The sequence below is a fragment of the Passer montanus genome, unplaced genomic scaffold (genome assembly GCF_014805655.1).
Source record: "Passer montanus isolate IOZ18808 unplaced genomic scaffold, ASM1480565v1 scaffold5, whole genome shotgun sequence".
Classification (NCBI taxonomy): Eukaryota; Metazoa; Chordata; class Aves; order Passeriformes; family Passeridae; genus Passer; species Passer montanus.
This window is the reverse complement of record NW_024369929.1, coordinates 457,964-484,875: the sequence shown is the minus strand read 5'-3', so window position 1 is coordinate 484,875 and position 26,912 is coordinate 457,964. Positions and strand designations below refer to the sequence as shown.

Genomic DNA, 26,912 nt, shown 5'->3' with positions numbered 1-26,912 from the left:
AGTATAAATTGAATGGAGAGAAGTGGCTGGTTTCCCAGCAATAATTTATCTGATTAAAAAAATACTCCCCAAACTCCCCCTCCTCTGCCAGTCCTACGCCCCCTCCAAAAAGCCCCATTGGCATCAGGGCTGGTGTTTGAACTGTGTGATTCAAATTGCTGGAAGAGGGATTTAGATAGGAAAATAACTGGGAAAGGATGGTTCTTAGGGGATTTTCCCCAGAGTGTCAGCGCTGAAATTTGGAACCTGGGTTGTTGTGTGGAGAAGGCAAAGAGTAAATAAATAACTGTGAGTTAAGCACCTGGGTGATTTGTACCTTTGCCCCCACGTGCCCAAGGCCGGATGCACACGCGTGTGCTCTCACACGTGTCTGCCCACCACACACCCTGCATGGAGCCCAACTCCCAAGCACAGCAAGCTGCTCCTGCTGTTCCCTCTCTCCTCTTTTCTTACCTCAGGGTGGTTCCAAATAAGAGAAGGAATCTGCTTCACGAAGTGCATGTCACCTAAAAGAAGCAATCTGCCTCACAAAGTGCGTGTCACCTTGTTTGTTACTTGCACGGGCTTCATTCCTTCCAAACCATTTTCTTCTCCAACTTTCCCTGGTTGTAATTATGGGATGGAAGAGTCACCCCAAGGCCCCTCTGGGCAGGGCCCGGGCAGTGGTTTGGCTGGTGCCTGTTCCTGTGTGGGGACAGGCAGGTATTTGCAGGTATTTACACCCCAGTGCTCCCAGACCTCGGGATTTACAGCAGGGGCTCCGTGGTGCTGCCAGGGCAGCCCTGCTGTGACACCCTGCACACCACAGCAGGGGCTGGCGTGGCCCCAGCTGCCCGGGCTGGGCATTCCTCTGCTCACAGCTGCTTTTGGCCCCTGGTGAAACGGGAAGGGCCCGGCTGCAGCTTTGCAGCCTGGGAGCACCCTCAGCCAGTGGCCAGGGCTCGCCTTTCCTGCCTTGGACAGGAGGGCTGCTCAGATGAAACCTCTCTCCGCTCCTGCTGGAGGATTTACACTGCCACAAGTCCTCATTTTTTCCAGATGTTTTACCTAATAAATCAAGGAGTCTCATCAGAGGATTGGGATCCAAAAGCTGTTACCATGACTTCAAAGGCACAGGCTGGAGTGGAAAGAAGTGGTGCAGACATTTTATACCACTCTGTATGCACTGATCATGGAAATACACTCTGCTCCCAGGATTTTTTTCCTGTGGATATGAGAACTCCAACCATGATTAAATAAAATGGTGCTGTGCTCCTTCAGCCAACCTTTGCTGAAAAGAATGGAGCTGCAGGAGCCTCGGGCTGGGGCTGGTCCTGAGAGGGGCTGAGCTCTGTCAGCCCCTGTCCAAAATCCAGGACCATTAACTCAGGGTTGAACTCGCTCCATCTTTTCAGATCAATATCCAACTGCGTATTTTCTCCCAGTGCTGGTTTAAGCAATTCCCACATAAAGGAATCAGATGTTCATCTTCTTCAGATGTTGGGAGAGAAAAAGATAAAAAGAGTTACATGGCTGTAAAATGTGATTGTGACTATTCAGACCAGTTTGTTCCTTGATCAAGAATGTAACTTCTTTTTTTTTAATGTAGTGAAGGCTTGCTTTTTACAGTGTCTACATGGTGTCATTTTCTTTTGCAGTTCCATTTCTAAAGATAACTGTGTTTGGAGAAGCTGTTACGTGTTTCTGTCACTCCATAGCACAGGGTGCTGCAGGAGAACAGAATGAAGAAAAGCAGCTGAAGAAAGGAAAGCTGATCCTCTGGTGGGTGAGGCACTGGCCCACAGGGCTGGCTTTTGGTTCCCCACTTCCCCAGAGCACTGGGCTGGCATCAGAGATGCCTGAGCTCCCCACCCTCTGCCTTGTCTTCCCTTGGATCCTGTTGGACTTGGAATTACAGAATGGGTTGGGAGGGACCTCAAAGCTCATCCAGTGCCACCCCCTGCCATGGGCAGGGAATCTTCCACTGTCCCAGGTTGCTCCAAGCCCCATCCAACCTGGCCTTGGAAACTTCCAGGCATGGGCAGCCGCAGCTTTGTGTCCCCTCCCTGCTCAGTGCTGCAGGGCTGAGGGCATGGTGCCAGGCAGGAACAGGGTGCTGGGGACAGGAACAGGGTGCTGTGGTCAGGAACAGGCTGTTTGGGGCAGGAACAGGGTGCTGGGGGCAGGAACAGGGTATTTGGGGCAGGAAGAGGGTGTTGGGGGCAGGAACAGGCTGTTGGGGGCAGGAACAGGGTGCTGAGGGCAGGAACAGGGTGCTGGGGGCAGGAACAGGGTGTTTGGGGCAGGAACAGGCTGTTTGGGGCAGGAACAGGGTGCTGGGGGTAGAAGCAGGCTGTTGGGGACAGGAGCAGGCTGCTGGGGGCAGGAACAGGGTGCTGGGGACAGGAACAGGGTGCTGTGGTCAGGAACAGGCTGTTTGGGGCAGGAACAGGGTGCTGGGGGCAGGAACAGAGTGCTGTGGTCAGGAACAGGGTGCTGGGGGCAAGAGCAGGCTGTTGGGGGCAGGAACAGGCTGCTGGGGGCAGGAGCTGCTCAGTGCTGCAGGGCTGAGGGCATGGTGCCAGGCAGGAACAGGGTGCTGGGGACAGGAACAGGGTGCTGTGGTCAGGAACAGGCTGTTTGGGGCAGGAACAGGGTGCTGGGGGCAGGAACAGGGTATTTGGGGCAGGAAGAGGGTGTTGGGGGCAGGAACAGGCTGTTGGGGGCAGGAACAGGGTGCTGAGGGCAGGAACAGGGTGCTGGGGGTAGAAGCAGGCTGTTGGGGACAGGAGCAGGCTGCTGGGGGCAGGAACAGGGTGCTGGGGGTAGAAGCAGGCTGCTGGGGGCAGGAGCAGGGTGCTGGGGGCAGGAACAGGGTGACCTGCTTGTGGGGAGCCCCTCCAGCACAGACTGAGGTGCCCAGGTCAAATGTTCAGTTTCAGGAGAGTTTTTGAGCTTCCTCCTTCACCTGGCTGAAGCACAGCCATGGAGAGGGGAGGCTCTCACAACCTCTGGGGGTACCTGCAGCAGGTGATGTGAGCAGAGACCTTGGCTTGTGCTGCCTCAGAATTCTGGGCTGTAAATAAGTTGTCACTTAACAACAGTGGGAACTGTAGCACTTGGAGTTCTGGGAAAATCCTGTGCACCCCCAGTAAGCACTGTAGGTATGTAAAACACACTCAGGACAATAATTCACTCCAGGAGACTGTATTTTGTGTTTTATGTGTCCCAGGCAGTGAGGAGCGAGAGGGCATTTGGTTCTGCAAGATATTTAAGCAGATCTGAAAACCTCACCCTGGTGGTTTAGGAAGAGGTGATGTTCCCCTGCAGCCAGGTGGAAGGAAGCTCCAGGAGTAATCTCCTGTGTTCTAATGGTATGTTCAGACTGAAAAATAGCCTCATCTAAATACTGATATTCAAATAACAGTCACCACAAATCCATTTGTTCCTGCCACAGACTTCAGAAAAATTGCTGCTTGTCTTCCCACCCCCACGAGGCTGAATCCCAGCACCCCAGATTGTCGTGACTGCCTGGGATTGGTGACATCTCCAGTGAAATGTGTTGGAGCATCCAAACAGAGTGGGAGAAGCACAGCCTGGCTCTGGGAGCCAAAAATAGGTACTACCACTTGTGAGCTGAAGCCTCCCTTCTCCTTCCCCACCCAGCCCTGCCTCTCTGGCACGTGCAGCACATAATCATGGTGTTCCCATCAGACCAAAGGAAAACCACATCCCTAAAGCAAGCAGGGCATTCAGTGGTGACCATGCTTTGGAGGCAGAGAACGTTGGAACATGGATTCTAAATTAGGGAACATCAGTGGTGATGATTTGCAGATTTTCTGTGGAGAATGGGTACAGAAAGGAGCACGGCTCATCTCCTGCAGTGCCATGTGGAAAAGCATCAGAGGTACACCATAAAATGGGGAGCTTGAATTCCCTTCATTGCACAGTTGCTCAAAGGCTTGTAATTGAATGAGTGAGTGATGAATGTAGCACATTGGATTTCTCCCTGAATCCTTTCTCTCTTTTATTCTGTGACTGAATCTCAGTCATGCTTTCACCTGTTTTTTTTTAAGTCTGCCCATTGGAGTATTTGTCCACTTCTGCCAAACCCCAAAAGCTCCATTTCATTAAAAAAAAGAGATCATTTGGGAAGGGTGAAGTTTGATTCACAAAGATAATGCTCTTTGAAGGTGTCTGCTCCTTTGGCAGTGACTGATTCAAAGGAGTTCCATTTCAGAATGTCTGTTCTGCTGCTCCCAAGGCTGCACAGAGGAGGAGGGATTGTGCGAGGCCATATAAATCAGGGGCTGTTACAGGGATGTCAAACACAACTGCACCACGGGGTGCTAATGGTGAGCAGGTGAGGAGTCAGAGCAAGTCAGAACCAATGAAGAAAAGCCACAAAGCTCCTGTGTCTGGTTCCTGATGCTTCCCAAAAGTGCAGTGTCTGCACACTGCTGTTGTGTCCTGGGAAAAGCGCAGGCTGCTCCTCTGATCCGTATCACGTTTTCAAAGTGCTCCAGTAATTGGATGAGTAGGTTTGGTGGGAACATCTTTGGTTCTCAATTCTCCCATCAGGAAAGATCTAAATGAAGCTATGTGAGCACATCTCCAGCTCAGGCTGTTTTCCCACGTCTTTCCACTGGATTTGTGCTCACCTGTGCTGACCAGGCCACTGGACACACAGCAAGGGGCCTGTTGGATTAAACTTCCACTGGTGTGGAGGAAGAAAACTCACAATCTTTGTGCATTCAAATAGGAGTTTCCTCCTTTTCCAGCAGCAGTTAAATCCCAGAGCTCTGACTCCACTGAGTTCCTGAGTGCTGGAATAAGAACTGATTTGGGATCTTGGTGTGCAGCTTTTGGAGAAGGGGCCAGTGCTTGTGCTTTCCCCCTTCCTCAATCTCATGAGCATTCCAGGTTTCCAGAGGTTCCAGCTGGCTCTTTGCATGCAGACTTAAGGCTGTGTGATGGACCCTGGGGTTTGTGGACACAGAGCAAGGGGGATGTCACAGGGGAACAGTTTTCTCTCCCACAATGATGGTATGACCTTCACAGCTTCCCAAATGCCTGGTAGTCCAGGAGAGAAGCTGAAATTGAACCAAAATGAATTTGTTAGAGCTTTAAAACAGGCCATGAGACTCTCTTTGTACAGAAGGAATTCAGGCTGGTGGAAGGTTTCAGGGAATGGCTGTAGGTTGTGAGCCAGGACCGTGGATGACCACAAGTCCCTTGGACAGGCTGTGCCTGTGCACGTCCCTGCGAGCACATTCCACCGTGGTTTCTGCACCAGTTTTTGTTATTTCTCAATATTCCCACTAATATTTCATGTATTTATCTTGGCTGTGGGTAATTTCAGCAGTGAAAGTGCTGACTCTGATGTCCTTCTGGGACATTGGCTTGGGACAACCCAAAAGTTTTGTGTGGGCCTGCAAAAAATGTTCTGCCCACTGGTCTCCAATCCCAAGAACATTCCTGTTTTCTCTGCATGTCCTTTTGCACAGCACTGATAGAAAGATTACATTTGTGTAGAGGAATAACCCAACAATTACAAATATTATTTATTTTCCAGGACTTCTTGGTCACTAGAATGATGGGACAGGAAAGACTGAGGTGCAGCTGGATAACTCCAGATCCCTCCCAATGGAGTTTGTCTCTCCCTTCCAAATCAGGCCAAGCAGAATCTGCTCCTTCTCCTCAGTCAAGGGGGTGTGTGAGGAAGTGGGAGCTGGGAGAAAGGGGAATGTTGGCTGTTGCCCTCTGGAAGGTTTTAATGATCTTTAGCTTCCACATAGAAAGGCTCCATCTGGAGCCAGGAGAGCTCCTCACTTGAGGAGTGAAATCAAGGTCAGCTGCAGCCCTGGAGCCCGAGATTTACCTTTCTCAAGCATCTCACATTTCTCTGGACCCCAGGGTTGGATGGGATATTGGGAAGGAATTCCTCCCTGGCAGGGTGGGCAGGCCCTGGCACAGGGTGCCCAGAGCAGCTGTGGCTGCCCCTGGATCCCTGGCAGTGCCCAAGGCCAGGCTGGATGGGGCTTGGGGCACCCTGGGACAGTGGGAGGTGTCCCTGCCATGGCAGGGGGTGGAATGGGATGAACTTTAATGTCCCTTCCAACCCAAACCATTCTGGGATTCTGTGAATCCTCCCAGTGGTCTCAGGCTGATGCTGTTATTTGATGTCCTCTTTCACCGTACTTTAGTTAAAAAATGAAGACATTTTTGTGCTGTACCTTCCACCCTGGCTCTTGAAGAGGGATCACTAGCTTAGCAGTGACACTGGGAAACACCATGGAAGTATTGCTGCTCTCCACTGGAAAAACAAGAGACATCTAAGGCTGCATCCAAGCAGAGTCTGAAGTGAAATGTACACAAAATTTAGGCACCTTAGTCCAAAATCATGATCCTGGAAAACCTGCTCTTGGCCTTCCCTGCTGCAGGATCTGCCTGTGCAAGGCACACTCTTAACCCTCAGTGTTTAACTTCTTCCTCTGCCATCTCCAAGCACTTGAAGGGATGTCTTCCCTGACAGACCTTTCCTGCTGACAAGACTGACTGGTATTTCTCCCTAAAATACTTGGATCAAAATGGCCTCAGTCTGGTGGCAGAGGGCAGGAGCTGCTTCTGCTGGGCTGTCCAAGTGTCCCATGGCTGGAGCAGCCCAGTCCCCAAAGCAAGCTCACATCTCTTAACCTGTTCTTGAAAAGGACAAATGACCCCAAGTATGCTGTCCAGGAAGTATCCCACGTTCAAGGCCAGCCCTGGAACTCCTCCTAAAGCTCCTTTGAGGGCCCTTGTGCTGCACCTCTTGGGAACAAGGAGGATTCCCATGACTTTTCAACATCTCCTGCCCAGGGTTTGTGTGTTAACTCTGAGTGACATCACCACCTTGTTGCAGTTTGGGGCACCAGAGGGTCCCAAAGCACACTGCAAACAGGTGCCATGAGTGGAGCTGAGCAATTTGGAGTTAAACAGTCTCAGTTATTTAGGGGATAGCAGCCACAGCAGCAAAGACAGAGAGGTATCACTTCAGGGTGCTGGAAGCGGGATGGGGAGAGCAAAACTTCACCCAGCTAAGTCTGTAAGTCAAGACTAAACTATCTCTAATTGCAGCCAGGTGAAACACTCCAGTAGAGAGTCTGCAAGTGCTTTACAAAAAGTGGAGAGCAAAAGCTTTTTGTATAAGCATTAATCTTGATGCCTCACTGGGGTCAGCTGGGAGTGCAAGGAGAGAATTCAGCACAGTCAGCACTGGGCTGGAAAGATCTATGCCCAGCTTTGCATTTCATTCTGTTTATCTGGGCTATTAATTAGCTCCTTTCAGTTTCCCTGGGAAGATCTGTGTGTTAGGGCTCCTGAACACTCATAAAGATCTGTCATTGATTGCTTGGGCAGCTAAATTGGGTCGACACTTCACCACTCAGAGGTGTCTTAACTTTGCATCCCTTTCTGCTGGGCAGGAATACTGGGGATGATTTCAATCTTCTCAGAACCAGCTTGTACACATTGCTTTCCTAATTTCATGCCTAGGTATGGCATTTCCATTACAAAGGAGTTGTGTTGTTGAGCTCTGCTGGTCTGGGTCTTTCAATAGCTGATCAGAGCTTCTGGTCATGTGCTTGTGCTCTTTTCCCTCAGAACAAAACATCCTCTACACAGATCCTGGACTATCAAAGCCCCCGAAACAGTTCAAGTGCCAAACACAACCCCAATGGCAGCCTGAGAAATGATGTCTCCCAGTGGGGCTGTTGAATATGCACAAACGTATGGTCTGTTTTCCAACGTGCCTGTCAGAGCCCTGCTGCTGCCTCCAGCAGAGAAAAATATTTGTCATAGGCCATTTCCCCCCAAACTTTACTGCTTGCAGGAAATAGAGGATGTTCTTTTCCAACATATTTATTTGTGTTTGACTGTAATCACAAAGGGTTGTGTTTTGCCCCTTTCTCTGGTGACCCAGCAGGGTCCACTGCTGTCAGTTCTGTCATTATCTCTCTCAGAGCTGTAAGCCTTTTCACCCTTTCCTCTGGTGTCAACTGCACTCCAGGTAAGAATTCCATACAGGAGTTAAGCTTTAAGGTGGGTGTTCTCCTTTCAGATTTACTGAGTACCCTGTGCAGGTTTTCCTGTTTTTAAAAATCCCCATTCTCTTGTTCAGGTACATGGGGAGGGTGTTCTGATGTGAACAAGGCTTTCCAACACAAGTGTAAATGCTGCTGATTTTTCCCACCATCTCTTTTGCTGTCTGTGTTTCCCCATACATTGAACAAGGGAGCTCTTTGGTCAGAGGGAAAATCCCCACTGTGGGAGCTGACTTAGAGCAGTGTCACTGCTCAATCCCCAAAGTCTGCCTGTAGCTTTTTGTTGGGGTTAATCAAGTTCCTAGAAGTTTGTAAATTGGTGTACAACTTGAATATTCACTTATCTTTGTGGTTTGCACCCTCCTGCTGCAGTGTCACCCCACCCACCCAGGAACACTGAACAGGGATTTGTTCCAGGCTGTGCTGGCATTCTCACATTGTTGATCACAGAATCCCAGAAGTGTTCAGGTTAAAAGGGACCTTTAAGACCACCTTGTTCCACCTCCTGCCACATGTGGGAACACCTCCCACGAGCTGTCCAACCTGGCCTTGGACACTTCCAAGGATCCAGGGGCAGCCACAGCTGCTCTGGGCACCCTGTGCCAGGGCCTCAGCACCAAACACAGGCAAGCATTTCTTCCCAATATCCTGTTGTATGGCACTAAATCAGACACAGGTTCTTACAATATCCCATCTAAACCTCCCTTCTTCTGGTGTCAGTTTTAGGTGAAGTGCAAGATCTCTTACCTTAGTCACTTCTAACAGGACAGCCACCATCCACTGGTCTCGACGGAGAATTAGTGAAACCTTTCATGTGTCAGAGCCACCTGTAGCCAGGAACAAGACCAAGTTCTTCCTCTCCCTGGTGCAGAAACTGCTCACAGCAAGCCCACTGCTCTTGTGTCTGAGCTCCCACTGCTCCCTTCCCACAGCAGGTGCCTCTTCAGGAGCTTTCTGGAGGTACCACCCCAGGCACTGCTGCATTTGCCTGAAACTGGATGCAGAACCTTAAAAAAAAAAAAAAAAGTGAGAATAAGAGAATAGGAGTGTTTAGAGTTTTTTCTTTCATTGGTACTTTCTACAGCTTTCTTTTTAAGCTGAGCATAATTCATGAACTCTGCTCTTTAGGAAAAAAAAAACAACACACGTTAACAGCAGTAGTAGCAATAAACATAAAAACAAATGTCAGTCACACCATTCCTTGTGGTCCCCTGTGCTGCCTTCTCCAAAGGCAGTGGTTCCAGAATGTCCTGGCAGCCTCAGGAGTGGTGGGTACTGCAATGACACCCCAGAAGGTGCAGCTGAGTGCTACTGATTGCTGGAGGTCAGCAGGAAAATGCTGGAATCCCATCTGAAAACACAAACCCAACAGATGATGGACTGAGCAGCAGCATGGAAGAGGGGTCAGAGGCAGACTGCAGCCCTTTGGGACTGGGAAAACAGGAGATTTGTGAGAAAGCTTTTCTCCCTCTGTCAAATCTCTGTTATTTGTTACCTGCCTCAAAGGGCTCACGGCTGAAAAATACCATTGCTTTGCTTTGTGGAATCAAAATGTCCATGTGATACAGACACAAACCTCAATTTCTTCTCAGCCCTCACCAAAGGTTTTTGGTCACGGAAGGAGAGTCTTTTTGAGAAATTGATTTTTGTTGAATACCTACACTTCTGTGCTTTCAGAAACGAAGGACATTTCAGGTAACAACTTCAGATAGCCTGAACATCTTTCTTGACCAATTCCCCACCTTTAGCAATATAAGTTTGTTCCAAGCATCTGAATTCTCTCCAGTTTCTGGCAGTGATGTTTTTTAGCTGAATTCCTCTGGGAATGTGAAGGCATGTTGCCTGTGCACAAAATGTCCATTGCCTGTGTACCATAAGAGCATTTTCCTCCCAGATTCCCCTGCCAGCACGTGCCTTCCACTATGGGAGGAGGAAATGCATTTCAACTTTTGGTCCTTCTAAGAGCATCCCTTAAAAAATGTGTATTAGTGCAGAGGGAAGCAGGTGGAGCAACAGCCCGGGCAACATTTACACTGTGGTGGTTTCTGCTCACAAGGAACCTGGATCAGCGCCTTGGGGCGCCGGTGTTCAAACCCCACCGATCCCTGCTGGAGTCAACTCCCCACCTTTCATTTCCTGCTGCTCCCTCTGCCCTGTTCAGTGCCTCTGAACACCTTATTGTCTCCCTTGGACACAGAGTCACGTTCTGACCTCTCTGAGACACATTTCATATTTCCCAGAATCAATAAGTTCCGCTGCAGTCGATAGGTCCCGTCAGGTTCCGTTAGGAGGAACGGCGCAGCAGTGGAAGGATGACATTTCTTAGGGAACTGCTATCCAGGCATATTTGTTGTTTCAGGTCGTCTGACTTCAGGGCTCAGGCAGGGCTTGCAGCCTGTAGCACTCATGTAATTTTACTTTAAACTGTCACTCAGGTGCTGAGGGAATAACACCAGTGGTAGAACCCCTGTGTGACAGCAGACCCAGCAATCCTGATGTGCCAAGTGCCCAGACCTGTCAGGGAGATCTGAGGGCTCACAGCTCCATCACCCATGTTCCACATCCCATCAGAGCCCCTGGTTTGCTCTCCTGACTTTGACCACCAGTCCCCTGGGATGAGCATGGAAAGGTGGGAGAAAGGTGGTGTTTTGCAGAAGTGCTGCCCTGAAGGGAAGTTTAAACAGCAGCAAAAAAAGTGAAATGAATATCTGTGAGAAGTGTCAGATTGGAGCTTGAGGAGTCAGACTCTTCACCTGTCTGAAGGCTGCCCACATTTTCACTGCCAGAGCTCTCAGTACAGCACCATTCCTTGGCACAAAGTGTGTTCTTTGCTTTTTAAACTGTCCTCGTGTCCACATATTGCTCAGTCCTGCAGCTGAGAAAGAGTCAGACTGTAAGAGGTTGCACTGGTCACAGTAGGAAGGAATGTTGGCTAATCCACCCCAGTTTCAGAGATGCTTAAGAATTGCAGGAGGTTAGAATGACTTAAAAATAGAACATATGCATAACAAGTCAATAACTCTGCTTTTAAACCAAGAATTGCTGGTTTAAAATTTGTTTCTCTCCTTAGAAACAGAAACTTGTTTCTCTCCTTAGCAAATCAGGGCTGCACCCTGCTATTGCTCTCTGGGAAGAGACCTCCATGCTCTCCTCTGACAGCTACATCACCAAGGTCTTGTCTAGACTTTTGCAGCATGCCCAGGTGCTGGAGCACAACCTTTCCTGGCAGGAAGGTGATTTGGGAAGCACCATGATCACAGTGCACAGATCCTGTGGCAAAAGCATCTGCCAGGGCTCCAGGCATCCTTCTGGCACACTATGAGTGTGGCACACTATGAACTTGTGGAATGGAAGCCCTTTGTAAACCAGGTCTTGTTCTGAAAAGTTTAATTTACAACCATTCAAGCCCGTTCCTTTGTCAGACAACATGGAAAAAATTAAGAAGTCCAATATTTCCTCTATGAAAAATCCATTATATTTATAGGAAATTCCTTCATAGCATTTGAAAGAATGATGAGGTTTGTCTGAGCATTCCAGTTGGAGGAAGCAAAGCCAAAACTATAACTTTAAAGGGCTGTCTGAGAATGCATGAACAAGATTATTACAGCAAACAGGACTCTGTCCCTGTCCCAACCTATTGTCCAATGTCTTCATTCCTTCCTGTTTCTGTGGCTCATTGTCCCTGTCTTCACTACATCATAGCAATGACTGGTTTTGAATTGTTGAATTAGCAACTGAGGTAATTTTGCTCATATTTACCCTTCCATCTCAATGTTCTAATAGCACTCTGTGCCTCCAGTTCCTGCCATTTAAAGCAGAGGGACAATTCAGCCACCATGTCCAAGCAATGACTCCTGGAATCATTGTTTCTGTATATTCAGTTTTAAACACCTAAAATCACAGTCTGAGATGCAGACCAAAAGGAAGGACACTTGTGGCAGTTGTAGGTGTTGACACAACAGCCAAGTCTATTTGGTCTCAAGGTTTATGTGGAGTTTCTCATCTAACTCTGGCTGATCTGTTTGTATCTCTCACAGATAATGAGGCCTTTTCTTTCCATTTCCAGGAGTTCCCCCACACATGTGACTCCAGCTGTATGACCCAACACCTCAGCTGGCCTTTCAGGTATCACACACAAAGGGCCAGGCTGTGCTGCTGTTGGCTCCTGCCATGGGCAGAGGTGAGGTTTTGAGGTGTGCTGGGATCCCTGGAGTGATGGGCTGTGTTTTCCAGGCATCCTCTGCTGTTGGTCTAATGTTATTTCTTTGATTTCCCAAGCCTAGAGGCAAATGACCATTTCTGTGTCCTGAGCATCAATTCTTTTCCTTTTGTTCCTATCCCTTCTCCTCTCCACAGTTTTCCTCTCACTTTGAATTCTCTCAGACTCCCTTCCCCTGGCACAGGAGAAAACGTGATGGTGTTTACAGAGAGCACTGGGACTCAGAAGATGTGCAAGGTGGCCCTGCTGGCTCTACCTCCAACACCTCTCCATGGCTCTGACTTCCTGTCAGGATACCCTGGACTAAAACCCTCTGCACTTTTCCTGTGTGATCCTACGGTGTCTAACACAACCTCAGGTAAGACCTTTAGGCACTCCCATTATATGAATGAGAACAAGATTGTTGGTGTCAGTAATTAACATTCTTGTGGGATTGTTGGAAAAGCTTTGGGATAAACACCACCTGGAATCCTTGCCTGGCTTCTGTGGTTTTTAAGATGCAGAGGAGACTGATCCTGTTTGCACGAGAGGGCATGGACCATCTGTCTCCTCTCTTACTGGATGTGCAGAGTCTTTGAGTCCAAAGATCAGTTGTTGTAGCTCAGGGAGATGTGGGACACTGGAAAAGTGAGGGCATGGACGGTGGGGAAGCAGAATGAAGTGGTCAGTGTGTCCCCAGTAATGATCTCATCTGAGAACAAGGACTAATGACAACCACCAAAACAGGAAAATGCAGTCACTGTGAGCACCTGTGGCATGGTGTCATGCCATGACAGGCTTCCAGAGATGAAATCATGCTACTGACATGGATGACAAAAGTCCCATTGACTGCAGTAACATCAGCCTTTCCCCTTGGAGGTTACCTGCATTTCTCTCCTTCTGCATACCCAGAGACCCATATCCCACATCATTATGCACTTCCTGATAACAAATACATTATCCTTTTCTTTTAAATTGAGGATTGGATTCCAGTAAACCCTGCATTTTGGATTCTAGGATCCCTCCATCTACCTCTGAAAACCCTAAATAAACAAATATTGGATTAGACCTCAGCAGTCCCTTGCTCAGCAAGGGAAGCCTTTAAAAGCATTTTACACCAACTGCCTGGTTTGTGTTTCAGACTCTGTCACCTGGCACTCAAAGAGCTCCACCTTCCTCTCAGCCATCTCAGGAAACTCACCTCAGTGTTTGGAAGGTCTGCCTCCATTTATGACCCTCCCTGATTCCCGTGAGGAGCTGGAGCTGCTGTTGACCTCAGGAATGCCAGAAGTATATGCTGGGCTTGGAGGGTTTCTGGCATATGACCTGCTAACCTAGAATTTGCTGGACAAAGTGCAGAGGATGACTTTTAACCTCAGAGCAGTTTGCAAAACCACATCTGTGACCAATAAATGTAAAAAATAAATGAAAAAATAAATCTAGCCGCTATTGAAGGATGAAAGACAGCACACCTTGCTAGGCACTGGTGCTGGAATCAGGATGGAGATTGGGAATAATCAGACAGGCCATGTGCCAGATGTTGCCCATGGATGGAGGCAATGCCTCACACAAGGGAGGCAGCACAGCAGGTTAAGCTGAAGGTATCTCATAGCTCTAAGTCTTAAACTTAACGAGCCACGTCTTTATTTGTGCTGCAGCCCCTTCTCATCCCAAATTGCCTTTACCAGCTGCCAGAGGATGCCTGGTAACGGAATATTCTCTGGATAACAATAAATTGGTGTAACGATTGAGTGTCACCTCACATCCTGCTAAGCAATAGAGAAATCACGATGAGAAAAAGAGGCACGACCAGAGTGGCACTGAACAGTGCAATCCTAATTCCATCACCCTTCTTGCGGGCGACAGATAACCCAGTGCAATTTCCAGCCGCTCTGAAGCGGCTCCAAGTCTCAGCAGGAGCTGGGAAAGCTCAGTGTAGCCTCGGGACTGAGGAGTCGCAAAGATCAGGGGAGTTGTTGTTCCATAACCTTGCCTCTGCACCAAAACCAGGGGGCTGCTTCGGAATGGGAAGCACTCCAAGCAAAACACAAAATTTTAATCACTGAAATGAAGGTCCTCCTCTGGCTCTCTCTCTGGAGAATAGTCTGTCTCTGATGATCGTGCACAGACTCCCAAAATAGGTAAATTTTGGATTTAAATCTCTACGTCAACGTGTGAATGACAGCGTTAAATCTTGGCTGTAAGGCTGAGATATCTCCAAGAGGAGAAAACCACTTTTTCCACTTAAGTGGCTGAGGTAGAGGAGGTAAATATATTGTCTCCCACTATTAAAGGGCGAGGAAATCATTTATAGATGTGTATTACACCTTTGCACCTAACAGTGGAGTTCTTTTTTAAATTCAAGAGTCTGAAAGTTTAGAAATACCAACATTAAGGTGGCCTATGCAACTGTAATTTGTCCCTTCCATGCATTTGCATTATGATACAGTATTTAATTCTAATTAGATCACACGCTGTTCTTTCAACAGGTTCCTGGCCTCACTCATTGTACAGAATAGACTGTGCTCACTAAGTAATAATTTTATTTTCTCCTCGCTGTTCACTGTGTGGCCCGTGCTTTATTTACAGCAGACTATTCAAATATTGTTCTGAAGACAGATTTATTCATTTCCTCCCGAGCTTTTCCATGGGACTCATCACTATGGTATCCAAGTGCTTCACAAACTCTAATTCATTTTCTCAACACTGTAGTGAGAACTGGTGTTGCCCTTATTTTACAGACGAGGAACTCGGGTGTACAGACAGAATAGTAAAAAATATCTTTTCATTTCAGAGATCCAATTAGAAATACTCAATGGCCTGATTTTGTCAGAAAATAGAACATGGCCAGGCATCTAATTGAGTCAGAAGTTGTATAAATTCTCAGTTATTGCAGATTTATCTGCAAGAGTTCTTCATTTCTGCAAGTCAGGCTTCAAAATGTCAGCCCAGGCACCTGGGCAGTGCTGACTGCACAATTAGTGCAGCACTGGGCAGGCTCTGTTTAGGGACTCTGCTTTGCATCCCACAGATTCCAGAGGCCAAAAATCCTTTCTGGGAGCAGTAGTCACCTGCCCCACCCACAGCACTATGCTTGCTTGCCCAGCAGTTCCTCCCAAGGTGCATAAAATACTTACATCTGATTTTTGCAGTAAATGAGGTGGAGGTTGTTGAGGCGCTTGCCTGGGTTCCCTGACCTTGGTTCAGTGTCTGAGCCTGGCATATCCTCGTGCACTGGCTGCCTTTATCCTGGTGTTTGATAACTGGGGAGTGTGTTACTGTGCAGCCTGAGTGCTGGTGCTTTATTGAATATGTACTTCTTTCCCAAGTAGAGATAACCCCAGTAATGTAATGCTGAGTTGACATCGATGCAGGCCATCAGCAATGTGGAAATTTCCCTCTGTGAGGAAGGTCAAGGTTGGCACAAGCTCCAGCACTCCAGGGGTGAGGTACATTCTCAGTGTATTTCAGGTGCCTGCTGTTTTCCAGGTGGTCTTCATTCCCACTCCCAAATGCTCACCTTTCTGCTCTGCCTCCCTCCCCCAGTTTCTGTCATTCCCATCACTACATCACTATCTGTAGTGAATTCCCTCTTCCCACAGGCCCTGCTGCTCCCCACACCCAGCTTGGGGCCCTTTTCCCTTGCCCCACTCCAGCTCTTTCATCTGATCCCCTTTGCCCAGCAAGCTCTCCCTCAGACCGTGACCAGAGCACAGGGACAGCTCCCAGTCCTGCCAGGCTGCACGTCCTCCTCCCAGCAACTTCTCCCATTTCCACTCTGGTTTAAAGGCTTCTCCCAGCAGCCTGCCTTCCAGACTCCTTCTTATGAGCTTTGCTTTATCCCTCCCTCCAGGCAGACCTCTTTTTCCTTCTGGCTCCTCATTCCCTTTCACCACCCTGGAGAACATGTCTCTCTCCAGAGCCTCTGTGCCTGCCAGCTTACCTGTCCCAGACCCAGCTCCTGTCCCCTGTGTGTTTTTCAAGGAGCTTCCTGCTCTGTGTTTCCCAAGAAGACTGGAAGGATGGGTCTGCCCTTCCTACCTGAAGGCATGGCATGGTCCAGAGCAGCCAGGAACTGGGGCTGCAGGTCCAGCTCGGATCCCACAGCCCTGGGCTGTGATGAGGATGGAGCTGCTGGGGACTGGAAGCGCCAGGAAGCCCCTGTCAAGAACCAGCAGGACTTTCTGGGGGGTTTTTATAGTGGGGTTTGAGGGAACACCTCTGGCAAAGTGACCACTCTCATTTTCAGACTAGAAAATCCCTGACAGAAGGAACAGAAGGAGAAATGTTTATAATTTAACCCAAGGTATGAACTTCAGATGCCTAAATTTCAGCCCAGTGGTTAGTCTGGCCCTATTAAACGTGAATGAGGGCAGGATTTTATGATGGGAATTGCTAACCAGTTTTAATAGGAGTTACACTACCAGTCCTGCCTTTTAATCACCGCTTCCATTTTCAGGATAAATTGCAGCTGGTTGCTGGTAATCCTTGTGGCATATCAGATAGCAGCGTAGCTCGGCAAGGGTAAGCTGGAGAAACCCAAACATCCTTCTGAGGAGGTAATTATTGCATTGTGAAAATGCCCCGGGATATTTTTAGTGGCCAAACCCCCTGTTTCCTGACAGAAACATAAAATAATGAAGCAAGCTTCACAAGGAGAGACGCCTCAGACACCTGTATTAGCTGGTGCTCTGCAGTCACGTCAGCGTTTAATTCGCTGTGTGCATCCCTGTACGGCAAAATCCACACCTGCATTTGGGGCACTGCACACTCTGCCAGCCTCTGCCTCGCACAAAACCCTCTCCATAAACAAATCTGCAAATCCCGCTGGATCAAGAAGAATTTCACGGGAATATAGAGCTGCCTGCAACAAGAGGGACACCCTTGCCACACACACCGAGGTTATCAAGGGAAACTTTCCTTAATGGGAGTCTCACAACCAGCGTAAAAGCCTGGATTTTTGGAACAAATTATTTAAAATTCGTTTTAAAATGTTTTGCAACATGTTTTGCAGGGGATGTACCCATGTTTCATGTCCTGCAGTGCCCTTGGGGTCTGGTTCTCTCCTGGTTACCTCCAGCCCTGGTCCCATGTAATTTATGCCCTGAAAGAGATGATTCAATTAGTCAATAATAAAATGAGCAAGAACACAGTGTGCATTGTAAAAATATAATTTAGTGGGAAACAAACTGAGATGGAAAAAATATCAGGGTACACACCATATGATTACTGAAGGGGGAATGTATATTTATAGCTTTTATTGTGTCCTTTCTAAGGAGACTGGATCTGGCAGTAGGGCTGGAACGATGCAGCATTCCAGTGATTTGGATTTGAATGGCAAATGCTGTATAAAACTAATTACCCCCAGGAGGATGAAAATACATTACATTTGCCTTTTCGGAGCATGTCTGGCCTTTTCTTCACGTTTTTTATCTTTGAGAAGCATGTTTACTGGGAGAGGCGACATCCCAAACAGAGCAGCAGAGTCGCTCCCCAAGAAAACAAGTTTCCACAAGTTATTTTTCTACGTTTAGCTCGATTTCGGGTTTCTGGGCGGCTCTGGATTGCTGATAACCAGCACCATGGCAGAGCAGGGCTCCCTCTCCCCACACCCTCCGGCTCGCCACATAGCGGGGATACGCGGATTGGTGCCGAACCGTCTGCTTTTCCATGTTTTTACGCGTGGAAAACGCGCAGGTCCCGCACCCATGCTGGGCCGGTGCAGGAAAACTGAAAAAAAATGGATTTATTGCGTTAAAACCCACGAACTTTTCGCACCGAAGGCCTGACCGGAGGGGGGTGGGCGGGAGGCGGCGCGCGCCCCGCGGGGTCCGTGCGAGGGAGGGACGGAGCGAGCGAGCGGCGGAGCCCGGCCCGCGATGGAGTGAGGGAGGGAGCGCGGCCGCTCCGCCCGCCCGCCGCTCTCCCTCCGCCGCCTCCGCGCAGCCCGCCCGGTAGGGAAGGAAGGCAGGAGGAGCCCCCCCGGGGGAGGGGCTGGCGCTGGGTGCAGCCCGGCTGCCGGGCGCGGGGAGTGGAGCGATGGCGGCGCGGAGAGCCCGGCGGCTCCTCGGCTCCCTGTGCATCGCCCTTCTCTTCGCGCAGACCGCACCGACCGGCGCCGCGGCGCGGAGCGGCTCCCGGAGCCTCCTGACGGGTAAGAGCGCGGCGGGATCCCGGCGGGCGCGGAGGGTCCGGGGGGCGGCGGGGCCCGGGGCGGCCCCGGCAGGGCGAGCGGTGCCGAGGGGCTGAGCCTGCTCCGCTCCCCCCGCGCGGGCACCAGCAGGGGCCACTGCGAGCCTCGGGGAGCGCCGGCGGTGCCTCCCCGCGAGCAAGGGACACCTGGAGCCCCGTCTGTGGGGGGATTGAACGCTTCACCCACCTGTGCTCCCGGCTCGCTGGTACCGGGGAGGGGAGCCAGGCACACCTGAGGGGAATCGGGCTTGCAGCTCGCCAATGAGGGGAGAAGGGCACACCTGAGGGGAATCAGGCTTGGTGCTCACTAATGAGGAGAGAAGGGCACACCTGAGGGGAATTGGGCTTGCAGCTCACTAATGAGGAGAGAAGGGCACACCTGAGGGGAATCGGGCTTGGTGCTCACTAATGAGGGGAGCAGGGCACACCTGAGGGGAAGCGGGCTTGGTGCTCACTAATGAGGAGAGAAGGGCACACCTGAAGGGAAGCGGGCTTGGTGCTCATAATGAGGAGAGAAGGGCACACCTGAGGGGAAGCGGGCTTGCCGCTCACCCCCGAGGGCAGCTGGGCACCGGCGGGCTCTGCCCCGGCTCGGCAGGGCTGCTGGAAGCGGCGCGGACTCGGTACCGGCAACCTGTGGAGAGAGAGGAACTTGCCTGGGAACTGCCGCAGTAGCCCAGAAATGAGCGGTCTGGCAGCGATTCAGCCGCGGTAGTTCTCACACCTTTTACCATTGTTGTCTTTAATGGTCCATGATTGAATCCTGGTTCTTTATAGGCTACGGAAAACGTAATCTCGCCCAGGTGAGGCAGGAGAAGGCTCTCTCAAAAGCCCTTGCATGAGACCATTAATACCACAGAAGCCTTCTTAGCTTTGCAGAGATGTTATCTGCTCGTTATGCCAAATGCTGCCTTTAAAAAGTAACTTCTTTATTTCCTTCTTGCCAGCAATAAGCTAGTAGGATGCTTGAAAGAAAATCTGGTCTTGAATGCTGAGTGCTGGGATTAAAAAAAAAAATAATACCCCCTGTAGGTTGATTGAATCCTGGTATTTTAAGAGAGAGCTCTGCGCAAGTGGAACATGGAAAAAGCTGCTGGTCAAATGAGCGTTTTTTAGCAACTTGTTAGCAATTCGGGAAAGTAAGAATGGTTGAATTCTGACATTAAATGGTGTGATTGTTCTGTTTCCAGTCACATTAGGCAGGATCTTCCACGGTGGTTCTCATCTTGGACACCACTGATGGAACCATGTGCTGACTCCTGTTGACAGAGAATATTTTTATTTATCCTCTTACACAGTACAAACTTTGCAGATTCCAGATCTGAAGACTTTTTTTTCTTTTGAAAAATACTGCAGTTTGACTCAAAAATCTGCAGAACATGTGTAACAGATAAGTTACTTGGTTATGTGTAAAATCTTGCCACGTGGTGATTCTTTTCTGATATTCCTGCTCGCCTGACAGCACAGTGGTCTTATGGTTGTGTTAGTCTCTCTTTGCTAGTTTAAAATAATCTTTTATTGTTTGAGGAAATCAAATTAGTAGGTGAAGTTCTGTCTGTTGGAGCCAAATATGTGAATGAAGTCTGCAGAGGGGGGGTGATGTGCTGAAGTGATATGGAATAAAACCTTCACTGGAGCTGTTTATCAGAGCAGGAATTTAGGAGTATCACTGTGGAAATCTTGGAAGTTCTCTCTCTATTGTGGAAGGTGCCTTTGTGCTGTGTCCATGGATGTGTCCTGTGGGATCCCTGGGGAGGACCAGGAGCTGGGCTTTCCCTATCGAGGGTGTTTGTTCCTGTTACTTACAGGAAAGGGAGAAAGGCTCTCTGAGTTCTTTGTCTCAGTAAAGAGGATGTGCAGTGGATGGAGTTCATTTTAATTCACACTATTTCCCATCTAATTGCTAGTAGTTTTTCTTAAATATGGGATGTTCCACATACTTTTATATGGGCAGGTGCTCGTAGCAGAGTGAGCTGGGTGCAGATGTTCCACGGCATGAAAGGAACTTTCATGGTTTCTCGTGTTGGAGTTCAGGTGTGAGGGGGGTAGTGCTGTGTTCTGTTCCATGCTCTGGTGAAGCTTGATCTCTTCAGGACGCTGGGAAGAGCCTCCTTGGGCTGATGCTGGGGGCAGGAGAAGCAGAGGAACACCAAGTTTGTAGGTCCAGGTAGAGCTTTGGCTGTGGGACCCACAGCTCTCCTTGTCAAGGCTGAAGTGCTGCTTGCTATGTCCAGATCAAGGGGTTTTAATGCAGAAACACCCCATTTTGGTGTGGCTAAAAGTGCCAGAAATGAGCAGAAGTTGCAGATTTGGAAGCCCATATTCTTTGTATGGAGTCATGTGTGTTGGAGGGACATTTGATCCTGTTTATAAATAGCTCATCATGGCTCTCTGAAGAAGAAAAGAGTGCAGCTGAATTATTTTAGGAGAAAACTGTATAACTTAATTTATTTGTGTATCTGCAAACATCAGTATGTTTTCCTGTCTAGTTGGTTGCTCTGCAGATAAGGCAAGATGAGCTGCTGATTTTAGAATTGGGACAACAGTTCACTTAGCTGAGGGAATAAAACAAATCAGGAAGAAGCATCAAATTAAGCTAAATCCTGCCTCCTATAACTGTTTGTAACAGTTGAGATAAGCATAAAAACTTGGATCTATATAGATTGCATTATTAGAAATAAAAATGAAGCTAGTGTCACCTAATTTTAATAGGAGAGCTGTGATAGCCTGTATACACCATTAAGATTGCAAATGAGATTATTCAGAAGCAGGAAATTTGTTCTGTCTCTCCCTGGTATTCTTGAAGTCCTTGGAATCGATATGTATTTTGTTTTCAGAGGACAAACTGCTGGTTTGGGAAGTCCCAGCAGAGCAGAGTTAGCAGTTGGTGGGCCTGGAGCTGCAGGAGGAGCCCAGAACTGAAGGGGTCTGTGAGCAGCAGGCTGGGAAGTGCATCCAGGTGCTGCTGCCAGGGATGCTCCTCCTGGGGAGTGACGGGGGTATGGAAAGCTAAGGATGGCAGCACAGATCAGCTGGGGCCCCTAGAAACAGCAGGTTGTCATTTGTTTCTGTTTGGTGTGTGCTGCTTGATTATTTCTAATTATATCCCAAGTTAAAAATAGAGCAGAAATATTCAGGTCTCGGTTACGTCCCAAGTCAGTTAAGCACCGGTCTCCCTGCTTGATATTCCTGTTCCATATGGACAGGTTGCATATGGCTTTTGCACTGCATGTTTATTAGTCGTCTAAGAAAATTACTCGACTGGCTTATGAAGCTTTCCTAATAAACTAACACTTCATTTTCAGAGTTGTCAGGTGTGTACACACCTGTGCCTAATGTTCATCACGGTGAAAAGCAGCAAACAAAAAGTGTCATAAAAAAAAAAAAGCTTGGCTTAGTTACCTTGTGCTAACTTATCAGTGTAAGTAAGGAAGTTACATATGGTAGATATTTCCTTATACAAATAAGAGTATTTGGTTGTTCCTGATGATAAAATGCCCTTGTGATTTACACGAGGTTAACCTTCAGCCAGAGATTGTCACAGAAGTCTAAGGACTCTGTAGGCACCTAACTGGGGTTTGTTGCGTGGCCAAGAGGAGGAGACTGATAATAAATGAGTGAGGAAATGGAGTGGGAGTTTAGGAAAACTACACAAGGAGCAGTGCAAGATTCTGCTTAAGTTTTGCTTTCAAGCCATAAAAACATTTAACTTGGGCAAAATCAGCCTGAGCGTCACGGGGCGTTTGAAAGCAAATTTTATTGTCATCACCAGTTTCATGGAGATAATTTGGTGTGTAAAATGTTTGTAGCCAACTTTTTTAAACATGCAGTGGTTTCATAGATGCAGGATGTTTAAATGCACTTTGCATTGCCTATGAGGAGGTATAACTGGAGTTGTTGCTGGTAACTAGTTAGTGCTGGTTTCCCGTGAGGACTCGGTGTTGGGGATGTCACTTGGTGGAGGGAAACTCCACTTTGGCTTAGCTGGTTTGTAGGGGTCTCAGTGGCTGCAGGGCCCAGATTGCAGCTTCCATGCTGGATCCAGAGGGGTTTTTTTACCTTCCTTCAAGGGTTGTGGACTAGGTGTTCATCCCCCGAGAGCTCCAGAGTCTCAGTGCAGCCTCTGGGAATGGCCATGGAGGCACAGGTCTGTGTTTGCTCCTCTGGGCTGAGAGGGGAGAGCTGCCTCAAACGCTGGGTGCTGCTTGGATTGTCCTGCCAGAATACCCCTCTGGGTCTCCCATATTGAAACATAATGCCTGAGGCTATTGATTTTTTAAAAAGGCAGAACAGTCCTTAATAGAGAAAATGCCTCAGCGCAGTGGAAACAGTCATATTTTACTGATTGGGTGCTATTGATTTCGTCCTCCAGTGAAATTGCCAAGATGAAAGTGGTAATCCTGATTAATTCCATATAAATAGATAAGCCTGATTTGTATGTGTACAGTTGCAGGGTTCGGGAGGAAAACTGAAAGCCTGCTTTATGTGGTCTATTAGGTGCTTTAATTTCCAGAGTTTTTACCATTTAGTATTCATGCAGAGGAGTATCTTAATTTTACAAAATAAGCAGACTATCAATTTATGATAAATCCTTTTTGCATCAGTTAAAATATATTTTTTTCCTCATTAAAGCTGCCCTTACTGAAGGCAGTGAAAGAATTGGAATGTTCTGCTGCTCAACTTTCTTGGGATTTTGGGAATTCCCTGGAGTGTGTAACAAGGACAAGCTGTTTGATTTGTGCAAAAAGAGAAGAAGTTTAATTTTAATGAAAAGTAATAAATTACTCTAAAGGAATTTTTAATTTTTTTTTGCATCAACACTAAATTTATCACTCCACTTGTTGCTTCTGCATGTTTTGGAATTGAGTGTATGAGTAGGAAAGAAATTACAGTTAAATCCATAAAGGTGCAGTTTGGACAGGACTGCCCACCTTGGGAACTCACTGGGGTCCAAATACATAAACTTAGGTGGTTTTTTATGGCATCTGATTCTCACTGCCAGTCTCTGAAATTTCCTGGTTCAGCTTTGGGTTTGCTTTTGTGATATGACCAAGACTGAATGTGGCATTTTGGGGAAGGAATGTCATTCAGTCATATAACAATGTTTTATTTTCCTATTCCTCTGACATTCTAGTTTTCATGGTTTTCCAGTGAGACATCTTGTTTTAAGTTGATTTAGAAACAGTGAATTGTACAGTTGAGAGAGCTTTTTCCCCCTCAAAATGTGTTGTTCTGCATATGTTAGCTGTGAATTTTCTTCGCTGTGGAGCTGTTTGTGCAGCTGCCTTGGTGCTGGTTACCACTGAAGAAATTCAGATATTCTGCTTAGCCTGAATTTCTTCATTTGTACATTTTTATCTGTTGATCCTCTTTTCCTTAGTGCGTTGCAGAGGTTTTGGCTCATGTGATGGACTGTTGTTGATGATGTGGTTCTTTTGGGTCTCATCAAAGCATGGCAGCTTGGTGATAATTTTTGGTATCGTCTAGTCATGCAGTTTTGTTTGGAGGTCTTTTAAAAGTGGGAAAGCAGTTTTGTGATTAAATTATCCACCAATTAATCTGTCTGCTCAAAGAATTTGTGCACTACTGTCTGTTGTAGTTAGATCAGATTTTAATTGTTATGTATACGGGTGTGAATCTTACTGTGTTTTTATTATGTTTTGGTTTTTTTATTACCTTAAACCCCCATGTTTTTGTACTTCTGCCTGCTGATCCCTTAAAAATTCACTTTGTCTCTCCTAGTAGGCACCAATGTACTTGATATCCTTTGGGGTTTCAGCGCTTCATCACTATAGCTCTGTTGGACTTTACCATCTGTTTGTTTTTTTAACTTTCTTTTTGGCTTAGAAATTTGTGTAACTTACAAAAGGGTTTAATTCTAGCTCATATTTATGGAGTGCAAATATATTTTACCTTTGTTTTTGTCTGCTGCCTGTCTTGGATGTCTTGAAGCTGTCAGGTTTAGTGACACTGGGTCAGAGCATGTGTCAGTAGGCAGCACAGTTGTCAGCTGTTATTATTACGATACTTTGATGAATTTATCTTGTTTGATGTGTTTTTAACTCGTGACATGTGTCCAGTGTTGCTGCTGACCTCGGGGTGAGCAGCACAGAGCACGCTGTGTGCTGGGCATTCACAGCCTGAGGGCTGTGCCAGTGGAGCCTTAGCTGCTGTTTCTTGCCTATTGACACATTTCAGTTGGACTTGATGTGGTTTTGAAGAGAGCTGTGCTTATCTACAGCTTCCATTTATTTCATGTTCTGCATGGAGTTTCCAGCCATTTAATGAGTGCTTTTCTGGACAAGTTTTGCTTTATTTGTTGTGTACTCTACGATGGTATTTTGAGCCATGATAAATCTCAGTTTGTCTTCATGTTTATATGACACTGTGGATAGATACAGTATCTTTCTGTATTTTAGACTGTGTATTTATAATACAGCACTGCTCCCTACATTGTCTGGGAAGTAAAAGCTCCAGCTCTGATTGTGTTGGTTCCATTTCTTCCTCTTTCATCTTCCTTTTGGCAGAGCCACCTTTGTGTTCCTGCCATCACTAACAGACTTGAGCACTTGGAGGCAGCTTCCAGGTTTTTTTTCATTCCCTAGTTCTCAGTGTAATTGTCCCACAGCTTGCTTCCACTTGGACTGAGATGGAGTCAAACCCTGTATAAGCTTCATCTTTCTTGGCTTCCCTCTGCAGTTAATGAGCCTGAACATCTTCTCTTAACACGGCTCTGTGGTTCGTGCATTGAAACCTTACCATGTAACTGTAGTGAGGAAGGGAGAGCCACAAATAGAGGTGTTTGGATATTCCTTCTAAATGTAGAACAGGCTGCCAGAAGTCATTAAAGTCATTAGGCCTGTCATGGCTTTTAAAATTGAGAAGTGGAATCTAACTTGTCTTCAAAATTTTAAGAGAGGTCATGTTGCTTTAAAAAAATAATCAGAAGAATCACAGAATCATTTAGGTTGGAAAAGCCCTCCAAGATTGAGTCCAGTCATTTCCCCAGCAATGCCCAGGCCACCACTAAACCATGTCCCCACGTGCCACACCCACACGTCTTTTAAATAACTGAATAATTACTTGACATTATGGCTGTTGTAGTGTTGTGCATAGCAGAGAGGAAGGCTGGGTGTTAACAAGAAGATGAAATATTTCCAAAAGTGATTTATAAAGCCAAATGTTCCTGTTTGAAAACAGGCGAGGAAGGAAGTATAAAAAAACTGGAAATAAAAGAAAACTGCATCCAGAAACAATTTTTGCTGTGGTAGGACACCTCAGCAGTTTGTAGCATGCTCCAGTGCTGTTGGGATTGGAATTTTTAGTGGTGGGCTGTCAGTGCTCACCTTGCAGAAAATCCAGGTATTTTGTTATCGATTTGTGAGCCTTCCATTAGAAATGTGCTTGGCCAGATAGGCAGCACAGCCGAGATGAAGTTGTAGCCAAGTGTTAATCCTATTTTGGTGTTTAGCCTCAGTGTTTCAAGCTGGCAGTGCCACTGCAGTGAGGGTGCTGTGCCCTTCCGTTGGCTTTCCTGAGTGTTTGTGGAGGATGTAGAGAATTGGATCGGATCCCTGCTCTTCTGCCTGCATCAGTTCTGGTGCTGGCAGAAGGGAGAGGGTGACACGGGCACAGGGAACGCTGCCACTGCTTTTCTGGGGGGTGGGGATTGGCATAGAATCGGAGTATGAAAAGCACTGTGAGCAGAATAACATTGTGTGTCTCATGTCACCATTTTAATCTTTAATATTACGTATTACAGCGTATAGATTCCAGAGCTATAGACTGAAACTTTCTCAGAAGGTGTGCATTATTTATTAGCAAATTCATTGAAAACCAAATGTTTCATGAAAGTTCATTTTCAGATTGGTAACGAATTCTCAGTGCAGCTTTAATTACTGCTTTGGTTTGTAGCTTTTTTTCCCACGCTGAAATTTCATTTGTTTGTCTGGTTCTGAAGTGGGAATAAAGCTACAGGTTTCATCTTAAAATACTTAGCCTTGAGAAAAAAAAATGCAAAACTGCCCAGCAGGTTGTGGTTTCAGAAAAGGATGGAGGCCTGACAGCTCTGAATACACTCACTTGCAGAAGTGCAGGGGGAACCTCAATTAATGATGCTTGTCTTGTGTAGTGTATCATTTTTAACAGCTGTACTGTTGCTTTTTGGGGCCTGGACTTCCACAGTTGTCCCTGTATCAATAATGAAATTCTGTAAGGACAGCACTTCATGGAAACCTGGTTGGAAGTGTAAGAAAAATTTAAATGTCATAGGGTGTGCCAGTATGGTTGTGAAGGGAAATGGGAAGCATTCTTGGGAGCCAAACCAGTGCCCCCAGAGTCAGTTGAATGGCTCAGGATGACACTGCTCAGTTTTTCTCAGGGTGAAATGAAGTGCTGGGGCTGTGCATGTCCTGGGAGGCTGGCAGGGAGCTGAGGGGTGGGTACTCAGGAGGTGGGAGACT

The 26,912-nt window shown here is 47.4% G+C and overlaps 1 protein-coding gene and 1 long non-coding RNA gene across 8 annotated transcripts in view; both read left to right on the top strand.

The window, feature by feature from the left end:
* Window positions 1-1,025: 1,025 nt before the first annotated feature.
* Window positions 1,026-5,902, top strand: LOC120508832. The gene is made up of 3 exons (XR_005629100.1): window positions 1,026-1,761; window positions 3,212-3,353; window positions 3,437-5,902. It is a non-coding gene; the product is annotated as an uncharacterized LOC120508832 (long non-coding RNA).
* Window positions 5,903-18,070: 12,168 nt separating this feature from the next.
* The window catches only part of NEO1 (neogenin 1), a 170,206-nt gene continuing 161,364 nt past the window's right edge, over window positions 18,071-26,912 (top strand). For all 7 annotated transcript variants that reach the window (XM_039723089.1, XM_039723088.1, XM_039723087.1 and 4 more), the window contains exon 1: window positions 18,071-18,412. In XM_039723089.1, the coding sequence (XP_039579023.1) occupies window positions 18,298-18,412 (115 nt within the window). In that variant the 5' untranslated portion in view covers window positions 18,071-18,297. The remainder of the gene's footprint in view (window positions 18,413-26,912) is intronic.